General features: G+C 42.1%; 1 protein-coding gene across 1 annotated transcript in view; it reads right to left on the bottom strand.

Annotated features, from left to right (window-relative positions):
- FRY (FRY microtubule binding protein) overlaps positions 1-12,450 on the bottom strand; it is a 151,384-nt gene that overhangs the window by 89,465 nt on the left and 49,469 nt on the right. The window contains exons 11-19 of the mRNA XM_053386021.1: positions 10,548-10,649; positions 9,225-9,328; positions 7,006-7,114; positions 6,341-6,427; positions 4,776-4,947; positions 3,935-4,067; positions 3,191-3,298; positions 1,462-1,717; positions 642-824 (exon numbers count right to left, since the gene is read on the bottom strand). Of these exons, the coding sequence (XP_053241996.1) occupies positions 642-824; positions 1,462-1,717; positions 3,191-3,298; positions 3,935-4,067; positions 4,776-4,947; positions 6,341-6,427; positions 7,006-7,114; positions 9,225-9,328; positions 10,548-10,649 (1,254 nt within the window). The remainder of the gene's footprint in view (positions 1-641; positions 825-1,461; positions 1,718-3,190; positions 3,299-3,934; positions 4,068-4,775; positions 4,948-6,340; positions 6,428-7,005; positions 7,115-9,224; positions 9,329-10,547; positions 10,650-12,450) is intronic.

Here is a 12,450-nt window from a genome sequence, read left to right as displayed (position 1 = left end):
GGCATCACTCTTGTCTACCTTGAATGCAACTCGGCAAATAACCATTAGAATGAATGGAAACAAGGCAGCATGGTGGATTGCACTATTATCATTTACTGGATAAAGGCAAGTAAAGAAATCAGATGACAAATCAAAGGAGTCCGATATCCAACTACAGAATATTCAGTTAGTGTGTTAGATTTTGGGAACAACCGTGGGGCAAATAGCAGCTTTTGGAGTGAAGGAAATAAGCATCATGAAAAGGACACCTACAAGAAATGGTTAAGTCTTCCTCGGTGTTGTGGTCCCTGCTCTCCACGGCTTTTATTCAAGTTTAAAATAAACAAACTACAGGAGATCTGATCACAGATCTGCCTGCTGCCATGTCTAGCTTGGCTCTCTGTCTATTCATTCTCACAGCTCCAGTGGTTATGCAAATAAAAACTAAAGGAACATAAAAACTTAAATATATTATCGTTTACTCAGAAGGAAGCCCCACCATTTCCAGTGAGGTCTTGTTGGTGCCTAAAAGCATGCACAGGACTGTAAGCAAAAGTCCATTTTAAAAGCAAAAGTAATACGGCAAAACAAATTTTCATTTAAAAAACCCCCCAATTTACTTGGGGAAATTGTATTTGTGATGCAGGAATGAGAAGTCGTACCTCTGCTTGTCCCAGTGCAAGAAATAGAGCGCGGATCTCTCTGAGAATCAATACTGCCAGTTTACGTGTAGCGACCTGGAAACTGCAGAGTAACACTAGTGCAAAACCTTCAACAGCATGTAGAACGTTGGAATATGAACTTCTCTCCGTCTGTGTCCTGTGAGCGGATCCGTTCGGTATCAGCTGCAAAATGATGTGTTTGTATATTCCAACATAGGTCATTAAGCTTCAAGAGTTCATAATGTTAAAATAACGAGACAATAGCATGCAATGTGAAATTTAAGAAAAACGAAATGAAGATAAGATCCATGGCCATTGTGATACAATCCATTTCTTATAAGTTAAAAGATGGTTACCTTTAGATATGCTTTATGATAACAGTGCTAAATACTTATGCCATAATCTATATATGCAATGTTTCATTGCCCCTATAACTGCAAAATTTCTGTACTTACAGAACAGGGAGGTAGACATGCCTTGCTGAAATGGGCTGTTTTGTTGGTTTTTACAAATAGGACTCTCCTCTTAGAAAATACACTTGCGTTTTGTTGCACAATTTGGTCTGCTAAATTTGACCTCTATATGTTTGTTTACACAATTAGCCTGGAATAACACCCCACCCCCGTGAAGTCCAACCCCTGTTTAAGCATTCATGAGTGGATTTATAGTGGTCCAACTGTGAGGGCTGAACTGATATAAAAATATTGCCATGCCCAATGTGCAAATTAAACAAATGTGGCTCTAATTTAAGACACATCAATGTATACAAAAATTTAGCCAAATTGTTCTGAAATGTGATGCGATACTTTTGAAGTCTTACCTCTGTAGACCTGCCTTTTGCCTGTTCGCTGGCTTTTCCAGGAGTGTGCATTACAAGTTTCCATTGCGTAAGCAACTGTAACAGTAATTTTAAGGACGTGTCCAGGAGGCTATGATGCATATCGTTAACTTCACGCAACAGGAAGTTTGTGAAGCCAAAAAGCACATCCTCTCTCCAATCAACAAAATCAACTAGCAGGCCTTGAAGTGAATTTTGAGCGATGTGCCGAAGTTCATCATCCATGTGGATAGAAAGCCTATGTAAAAATAAAGCAACTTTCATGTCAGAAATTACCCAAGTACTAATTTGTGATCAGCACACACCCAGGCTAGCCAAGCATTAATCTGAGGCAAAAAAATTAATAAACCTATTCTCAGTCATCCTCTACAGCACCGCTTGTAAGAAAAGAGTGCAACTTTAGAATTTTTTTTATGAATTACTAAGGCTGCAATTCTATACCCATTTCCCTTGGAGTAAACTCCAGTCAATTCATTGGGATGCACCTCAGCAAGGAGGGAGTTCTCCATGAGAGGAACTATCACTGAAAAGCAGTGGCACAGTTCTTCACAATCAAGGCAAATGCGGCCCACCAGACAACTACTGTGGCCCAGGGCCGGCCTACCTATGAAGTGGGGTGAAACAGCTGCCTCAGGCAGTGGAAGCTCCCCAAAGATGCCCCACCACTGGCGGAGAAGTGGTGCTGGCATTGGTGTTGATTTCTGGTGAGATCTTGTGAGATTTCCAAAGACATCTTGTGAGATCCCACCAGCAATCGGCAGTACTTCCATCAGAGGCGGGTGGTGCTGGCAGAGGCGAGTGGCTCAGTGGCAAGAGCAGCAGAGCGGAGTGCACTTCCTGTTTCACCTCAAGAGGTGAAATGGGATGCACCACCCCTGCTGTGGCCTGACAGGTGCTTGACTCCTCTTTGACTGTTCTGTGTGTAAAGGCCAGGCAGCAAATACAAGGGGTTTATCCAAGCCCTAGTGGGTAGGCATCTATGACTAGCAAGCTATACTTGGCTTGGTGAGCTACAAGTCTAGAGTTTTAGGACTGAAGGAGAAACAAGCAACAAAAATGGTAGTTCTCTTAACATCAGAACTGCATTTCTTCACACAATGACAGAGCTGAAAGGCTACATCCAACTAAGTTCAGAGGTTTCATTTCTTGCTATCCTCACCACTCTCTTCTTCTTTGCCCTCTATTATTTCCCTCCTTCAAATTTTAATTTACATTTTAAGCACTATATAAATCAATATGGCCAAGGGCCCAAATAACAGTGAAACTAGTTATGTAAGCTCAAGGGGGCTTTAGACTTGTTTTTTCGTCTACGTCAATGCCCCCATGACAAATGGCAAACCGGTTCTGAAATGGAGGAGAGTGCGATGATACGGCTTTAAAGGAAAACAAGTCAATAATTGTGCCGGGCTACTTGCAAGACCCCTGTCAGGCTAAGTAGCTCTTTGAATCCTAGCCTAAACAAGCAATCTATATGTAGCATTATGCAGGCATGTATCAGCACAGATGAACAAACACTGATTGGACAACACAGCAATCAATTCCATTCTCTCCACGCAAACAATAACCTGAAAAGACTGATTCATGTTGCATTATGGAAAGGTGATAATTCACCACACCTATAATAGTTCCATCCAACTACCTCCGTCACAAACCGGACAGCCTTTACATCTTAGCTCCAATTATCAGTCTTTTAACATTTCATGTCATTTACCTTGAAAGCAAATCAATCAGCTCCAGTTTAGACATTCCGTCAGGAAGGAGTCGTGGAATAGCAGCAACACATGTCCTGAAAAGGTCGATTTTTGGTTTTCTTTCACCTCTGAATATAAGAAAAAGAATTTATGCATTACTAGTCAATGCTTAAACATGAGGAGGAGAAAACAACAACAGGTGGTATTCAATACCTGCACCAGAGAAACAGGATTTCCCCCTTCTGCTGCGTGCTTGTACACTGTTCCCCAATTTGCTCTGAAGTATTGTGGGAAAACCCAGAACAGATCGGGGGGGGGGGAGGTGCAGGGGGAGAACAGTCTGCTAACCAAACGTTCATTTTAGTGCGGAATGCTTAACACTTCCCTTCTTGTCATCTCCCCATTGAAAATCCCCTCCCATAAATCCCATGCTTTTCCATCTACAAAAGAAATATAACTGAGTCCCCCCTTTTTTTGAGGATGGTGATGTTGAGCAGAAAAAAGACATGACATGAAAATGCCTGCCCTGCCCATGTCCTCCAGAAAAATTTGCAGCCAGCCAGTTGAGAGACTGTTACATGGCCCTGTGTTGTATCATCTAGTTCTTGCCCAGAAATGGATAGGCATTCATTCTATTCATTAGCAAACTCTTTTTTATAAGATCTGGTTTTTTCAGGTTGGGATGGGGAGAAAACCCACAGAACAGCTATGCGCTAATCAAGTTGTACAAATTCACTTAAAGTAATCCATAACCAAACACGCACGTGATCATATCTTCAGGTTCTTTGTTCAACATCTGTATGTTAGTGAGCATCATACACCGCCCAACTTCTTTATCAAGATGTCTCAGTATGTTGTCTACAGCTTTTCTTACTTGAGAATAATATATTGACATGCCTGGAAAAGTATACAGTGGGTTGATATTAGTTCACTGAATAAAAACTTAATATAAAATCTAGAATTTTATATTTTTGCACATATTAACATAAAATCCAGTACTGTAGAAATATTCATTTCAATAATGTGTAGTTATTGTAAGGTTCAACTTGTAAGGTTCAATGGCATATATGCAGCACAAAGTGTTTCTTTGATACCCTGAATATGAGTGATCTCTAGCCCTCACAACTTCACATAATATGGAATGTTCAGAAGAGCGTTACTAGGAAAATATTCAGATTTTAATGCTTAAGTATCTCATAGTTTCCAACCATAACACGAAACAGGTAGCATGACCAATCACAATAGATGACTGGCGTTGTAGTCTGTAAATAACCCAAGATTCTTTTTGAAGATGGGCAATTTAACAACCAAGTAAATAAACAAATAGTCTACAACACTGGAGGCCATCATGTTGACTACCCCTGCACAAAGCCACAGCAAATACATTATAAATTTAGTTAAAAGCACTTCCTGGTTGCCACTGACAACTAGAAATTATTTGCAGGTGATGGTGACTCAGGTCTCCCTGACTTGCAGTACAATCTCCTGTATGAATCCAGGCCTCAGACATACCCAGTTCAGTTCATTATGCTAGCAACGTCTGCGAACTTTGAAAGACTGCCGTGCAAATTCATAAACTGTTAAGAAACATGGCCCGATACTTGCCTATCATCTTTGCTTCCTCCTCTGTGAGGGTTTTGCTCAAGTATGTTTTCTTCACTCGTAACGTGTTCCCAGAAGGAAGCACAGCGCCAGTAACAGGCATCGGAGGCTCTCCATCTTTTTGTTGCAAGCTATCCGCAATAACCAAGAAGGCTCTCAGACCAATATTCATCCTCTGCAAATTTGGTGGGAAGTAAAGAAAGAACCAGTATTAACATAACCTTCTAAAGACAACATCAAACTTCAATATTACAAATAATTTTGTTCATCCAACTAATGGGGGTAGGGAGAACCTCCAGCCCATGGGTCGGACTTGACCTGCAAGGGGTTCAAATTTGCCTTGTGAGGCTGTTTCCCTGCCTGTCTGACACCTGATGTCCTATATGTGAAGCGCGCAGCAGGAAGAGACACAGATGTCAACAAACCATTGGGAGCCTTAAAGTGCATTTGCAAGAGAAAGCAGGCTTCAGCTCTACTGCTCATCAGCTGATGGGCAGCAGAAATGAAGCCAGTTGCACCAGATGTGATAGCCAGTTCATCAGAGGCAGAAGTCAGGCTTTGGGCTCTATCACACACCAGCTGACTGGCTTTTAAAGCTGAAGCCTCAGATATTTTAAAGCCCTGCACATGGCTCTTTGCACACCGGGTGACAGACAGGTGAGCTGCCCAATCAACGTGTCAAATTTGGGCCGCAAGGCTAGGAGCTGCCCTGTAGTGCGGAAAGGGTTTCTCAATCTGACCCAGTATGTGCTAGATGGACAGAGCTGCCTGAGGGACTTTAATTTCAGGAGCACTGATCAATGTCAAACTGATTTAACTAGCACCTGACTTGCAGAGTCTATATTGAAAATACCTGGAGATCAGTGTGGAGCGATCAGAAGTTTACATGGGGTTCCATGTTACATAAGCAGACTAAGGTTCCAATAAGAATTTAAAGACTGACAGAAGCACATTCATGTGGAAAACGGTCCTGTGATGGTGATGAAGGACTGTATCTCAGCCCTTTTCAAGCCAGAACATGACTTCACTCAGGCAGCTTAGGAGAGCAAAGAACTCTGGGAGGCAGGGAACTGTGCCTGCCTCCCAGAGTTCTCCTGTCTTCTTCACATGACAAGGGTCATAACTCAACCCATTTGGGTCCTCAGTAGCCGTATCAAATTTATGTTTTCCACTATACTCAAACCAAAAGCAGTATCTGTTACAGAATGTAGGGTACACTCGTACAGCTTTCCAAGAATGGTGCAGCTAGCCATTAAGTCTAGTTCTTTCTCTCTCCCTCTTTTTGTCTTTGTATTCTGTATTGTTGTCATCTTGTATGTGATTCCCCACCCCCACCCCCACGTGTGGAACAGCTGGAGGACAGATGTATTAAGGGAAACTGTGAAAATGGAAATCAAGAACTGAAGAGATAAGCTGAGGGATGACAAGTTGGGAATGAGTAAAATATAAAGGCAACAGATGACTGACACTTTTTTCTCTCTCTCTCTTTCTCTCTGTCACACACACACAGACACGCACAAACACACACATACTGCATTATAAACTATAAAAGCATAATGATATCATACCTCTGGGTTGAGACTAAATGCTTTTGCTGGTTTTCCAACACAAAGAAAATCATAAATTATTTCTTTCATTGCAAAATCCAAACGCTCCTACGATGAAAAGTTAGAAAAAAGAAAGAAAATTATTGCATGCCAACCATGAGCCTGGTAAAATTATAGGAACGGAACATCAACCATGTACAACCACAGCTCATTTTTGCAAGTCTTCCTCTATTGTGGTAGATTGTTCCCTTAATGAATAACCACTACTTATCAGTGTTGCAGACGTCATTTGTTTTCTTTCACAGAACCCACTTCCAAGTGTGGTTTCCATTCCCAATGAAGCCTTTTTACTTATCCATAGAAACAAGTGACTCCTATTGAGTGCCTGGAAAATTAATAACTTATGATGGAGAAGCAGAGTGGGTTTTGTACCCTTTGCACCAGGCTTATTCCCATTTTGCTAAACAGTTTAGCCCAAGACTGGGGAACCTGTGGCCCTCCAGATGTGGACTACAACTCACATCAGCCCTAGCCAATGGTCACGGATGATGGAAGTCGCAGTCCAACAATTTCTAGAGGGCCGCATGTTCTCTGCCCTTGGGATTAGTGTGACGTCTGAATGACGCAAATGTAAAATGTCAAGATAAAAACGTCCCACTGCTTAAAACTTGCAAGTGTTTTCATACCTGTGCAATAAACTGTATAATTTTCACAAATATATTTAGAGGCATGTCTCGTGGTACAACGCCACGGGAACCTTTCGGGAAAAGAGTTGTGATGATTGTTATAAGCCGGCTGTAAAACAAAAGGAGAATGTTAGCCCAAGTTCATTCCCAGCAAGGCATCCCTGTGTCATCTTATTTAAATATTTGGAAGAAGCGTGAAGAAATCTTGACGAAGGACAGAGACTTTTTCTCCTTTCTTCCAGATTAAAAGCCACAGAGGCATTCTGCCTATAGCACATACTAAAGGTTACAGAAATGACCCCCTCTCTAGGTCAAGAAAACAATATGGATGTTTCCCTGATTGTAAGTATGTAAGGCAGGTTTGTGAAACCTCAGACCTGGGGGCCAAATCTAGCTCTCCAGGCCTCGACATCCCCAGGCCTCCCCAGGCTGCATCTTCTCTCTGCAGTCCACACCGCTCACCAGCCCTGCTCTGAATACTCACCAAGTGCTTTTGCTTTCCTTGAACTGTGATAATGCCTCTTGCTTGCATGGGTTTATGGGTATGGCTGGAATGTGGACTAGTGTACAAAGAGGAGTGTCACATCCATTGCTCCGCCCACTTTTGCTGCTGGCTCCGCCCACTTTTGCCTAGGACCACACCCAATCCTTGGCATGCGTCTCTGAAAGGCTCCCCATGAGAGAATAAGAACTTAAGAAGAGCTTGCTGGAGCAGACTATTGGTCAGGGGCGTGTGGTCAATGGACTAGGGGGACTAGGCTAGTCCCCTAGATGTTCCTGGTAAATTAAAAGTATTAAATTCTGGCGCATCCTTCTCAAAACCTGGGAAGCTTTTGCCTGGCTTAGGGAGGGGGGTGCAATGCTCCAAGAGGGTCCAAGATCCCTTCTCCCACCTTCCCATCTAGTCCAACATCCTAGTCTCATGGCTGCCAGCCAGATGCCTGTGAGAAACCTACAAGCTGGACCCAAGCACAAGAGCACTCTCTCCTCCTGTAGTTTCCAACAACTGGTACCCAAAAACCTTAACTGCCTGCAATCATGGCTATTAACCATTGATAGTTTGCCTACCCATGGATTATACGGAAGATAAAAGCTAAGGCCCGGGGGCCAGATCTGGCCTCATCACCTTCTAAATCCGGCCTACAGACGGTCCGGGAATCAGCGTGTTTTTACATGAATAGAATGTGTCCTTTTATTTAAAATGCATCTCTGGGTTTTTTGTGGGGCATAGGAATTCTTTCATCCCCCCCCCCCAAAAAAAATATAGTCCGGCTCCCCACAAGGTCTGAGGGATAGTGAAAAAGTTTGCTGACCCCTGATATAAGCTATAGAAGCTTCTCCACACCCATAAAGGGCACATTTTTTTAGGGGTCAGAAGTGCATCATGTACTTATCAAATCACTCTATACACATGTGCTCAAGCCTGGATTGCAGAATACAACATAGGAATTCATATTTATCAATTCCGCCCCATTCACATTTTGTTGCTAATAAATTGTGCTCAACTTTTGAGCAGGTTGGTGTTTCAGAACTTGCAATCATCTCAGACACTTTTTGTATGTGGATAAAGAAAAAGGTAAAGGACCCCTGACAATTAAGTCCAGTCGTGAACAACTCTGGGGTTGCGGCGCTCATCTCGCTTTACTGGCCGAGGGAGCCGACGTTTGTCCAGAGACAGTTTTTCTGGGTCATGTGGCCAGCATGACTAAACCGCTTCTGGCGAAACTAGAGCAGCTCACGGAAACGCCGTTTACCTTCCCGCAGGAGCGATGCCTATTTTTCTACTTGCACTTTGATGTGCTTTCGAACTGCTAGGTTGGCAGGAGCTGGGACCGGACAACGGGAGCTCACCACGTTGCAGGGATTTGAACCGCTGACCTTCTGATTGGCAAGCCCAAGGCTCAGTGGTTTACACCACAGTGCCACCCACGTCCCTTTTGTATGTGGATACAAAGCACAAATTCAACTTTAAATAAAAGACAAAGGTCTGAGAAAGGATAGAAGAAATCTGAAAAAGAGATATTCAGATGAGGCTGTCCTCTTCCTTTCTATGTGCTAGGGTGTGATCCATGTTTACAGACAGGAAATGATGTGAACATGGATATAGCTTGAGAATTATAAATACAAGACTCCTTCAATGCAAGGGAGGGGGCCAGGAAGGTCTTTTAGTTAAAGCTGTTTGACCATTAAGTGTGAAAGATTCAGAAACACATTTTTACCTTTGAGTAGTTGTATTGCTTTCACATTTAATTCTAATCATGTAAACCCACAGTAGTCTGTAGAGAGATTCCAGTGCAACACGAGCCATTTTGGGATCTTTGTTCTAAAAGCAACAAAAACATATAGCAGTTTTCACACACATAATTTCCCATCTCTTCAAGTCTTCACTTTATTTACTAAATAAACAATGAAGCCAGCAAATGAGCTGACGAGAGTATTTCACCACTGGATTCTTATAGGAATTTAAAAATATGATTAGAAGAACTGAATTTTAAGCGTTTCTCTAAAAGACATTAGACATTGTGGCAAGAAGCCATGGATAGATTCGTCTTCCACGAATTCCACTGTGACGCAACTGTAGGTATAGACACGACAGACTGCAACTGCCACCCAAACTCTATTGGTTTAGTTTTAATAATAATATTAATAATAATAATTTATTTATACCCTGCCCATCTGGCTGGGTTTCCCCAGCCATTCTGGGCGGCTCCCAACAGGATATTGAAAACACGATAAAACATCAAATATTAAAAACTTCCCTAAACAAGGTTGCCTTCAGATATCTTCTAAATGTCAGGTAGTTGTTTATTTCCTTGATATCTGATGGGAAGGCATTCCACAGAACAGGCACCGCCACCGAGAAGGCCCTCTGCCTGGTTCCCTGTAACCTCACTTTTCACGGTGAGGGAACTGCCACAAGGCCCTCAGAGCTGGACCTCAGTGTCTGAACAATGGGGGTGAAGTCGCTCCTTCAGGTATATAAGTTGCAGTGGTGCAAGGAAAAGCGGTTTTTCAGGGGGTGCAGAATTGCAGCAATAGCCTCCAGGCATCCGGGTCACTGCTGCTTACCAGGAGGAGGACAGGTGAGGCAGCAGCAAGGTCGGGTCTGCAGGCCTGCACTGATGGAGCCATTTTAACACTCTTACACAACCCTGACCTTGCCACCTCTCCCCCCCCTCACCCACCTGCCATATGACAGCAACTCCACTGCTAGGGGGCTATTGCTCTGGTTCTGCCCCATCAGGTGAACCACTCCTGGGGGCAAGTGCATCTTATGCCCCTGCAGATGATATTGAATCCTAGTCAACAGGGACAGAACCACCTGACTCTGCCCTGCTTCCCAGAGATCCTTACCCTTTCCATCATACTTCACTTACAGCCAACACTAGCAGGAAAAAATTGGTCAGATTAAGATATGGCATGTAGGACCCTCCAAAGCTGTTAAAATAGTATGTGGCAGATTCATTATACTATACACAGTGAACTAATAAATTACAAAAGAGGAAAGATATACACACATATATATATATATATATACTAACTTTGAGATTGGACAGGCAGTTGTTGAGGAAAATATGCCATCTGTTTAAAAAGAACTGCTTCTGACTGACACAAAGCAGGCAGGTTACCAAAGGATACAAAGCCTAAATAGGAGACAAAGAGGATACAGAATTATTTGAATGACAAAAAAGGAGGAAACTACTTTAGCACCCGATCTGCAGTAAATACCAGAGGCCAATATCTCTTCAGTGCTACATTAGATGCACCAGCCAACATAAACACTTTGCTCAATATCATAGTTAAAAAGAACGCTGTTATGAATTTTGATGACGACTCTGTATAGATGTAGAATTACTTTCTCATTAGAACAATAAAACATATCTGTCTTGCACTACCCAGAGAATCCAGACTTGCTGGCCAACGTTCTGTAGCAGCATAGCACTGGTTTGTGTAATATTCCTGTGAAAAATTATAATGTGAAGAATAAATATATATATTTGACGTGTTCAAGAATACCTTGTCATGGAGGACTCAGTATTCCCCTACAAAGGAGCAACAGTAGAGACAAACACAGTCCTTGGCTTCAATGGACAAATTAACAAACAAATTCAGCTACTATGGGCACACCTCAATTATCCAAAGTGCACATTTGGACAGCTTTCCTTTTTCCAGATTTTGTGCTAATTCAGAAGGTCCTGCCCACGTTCTGTTAACCAGATTAGTCTTTTAGTTAGGCTTGCAGTGGAAGAAATGGAATGATGCATTTTAGTGCTGATCAGTTATCTCTCAAGTACTCAGAATAAGATCACCAAAGCTGTAAAAGTGATTTGTCAATTGCTCAGGAGGAATCAAGTGTCTGCTAGAAGTACAATCCTATGCAAAAATAAGTTCTGTTGAGTTCTGTAGGTCTTGCTCCCAGGTAAATACAACTTCAATGTATAAAAATGTACCTAAATCCTCATGGCTACTATTTTGTGTTGTTCTGATCACCTATTGTGAATATTCCTACTTTGCTTGCATCTTTTACTTCAGTCCTCACAAAAATCCCCCAAAAAGATTGAAGCCTCCAAATGTTTTCAAAACATTTTTCATTTTATTTATGTTTCTATGCCCATTCTGCTTCCTTCAACCTGAAATTTTACTAATTAGAGTTGCAATCTGGGAAAAGTTATGTTGTACCGGTATTTTTCTTATTCAAATTATCATTATCTTTGGCTGACGTTGCACTCAACAGAGTTGAACTAGGCCAAGATACCCACTTTTTAGGGAGGTGATTACACTTCTGTCCCTGAAATCAATGGGACTAAAAATTAATTACTTCTTGTTGGATCAAACCCAATATTATTAATTGTTTCTGGAAGGATTATGCATTGTGTTACAAAACTAGACCCTTAACTTTCTCACAGTTACAAGCTTCATTGCATTATGTTAGCCACTACTTGGCTGAATGAAGAGATAATGATCACATTAACTAAAGCAAAGCTGTCATGGAGATATGTGTAAGCACTACTGCCCAACTCTCTCCTACTCCTCTTTTACTTTAGATAGGTAATGTTTTGTAAAGGTCCAAGGCTTCAGAATGTTTTAGCAGAGTCTGAATTACTCTGATCCACTTGGAGAGGCAAAATGCTTAAGGCACCCTGTGTCAAACTGATTCACATCTTCATTTAATTCAGCCCTACTACAGCTTCCCAAAAATAAATGCCTGTGCCACTGTTCATCTCAAAAGAAGAAGTAGAATTCTACTTAGCAGAACACAGAGGGGAAAGGGCACTGCTGCTTGCCATAAATTGGTCCGATTGCGGGGTGGGGAGGAAACCGCCTGAGAAATGCCTTATTAATGTGTATTGACAAGCAACACACATTCCTTTCATTTTCCCATTCCTCATGATAATCTTTAGAACAGAGAGTAGCAGATGATGGAAGTGAAATTATGGACGTGTT

Source organism: Podarcis raffonei, chromosome 4 (assembly GCF_027172205.1).
Source record: "Podarcis raffonei isolate rPodRaf1 chromosome 4, rPodRaf1.pri, whole genome shotgun sequence".
Classification (NCBI taxonomy): Eukaryota; Metazoa; Chordata; class Lepidosauria; order Squamata; family Lacertidae; genus Podarcis; species Podarcis raffonei.
The sequence above is the reverse complement of the archived record's forward strand: the minus strand, read 5'-3'. Positions and strand labels throughout refer to the sequence as shown.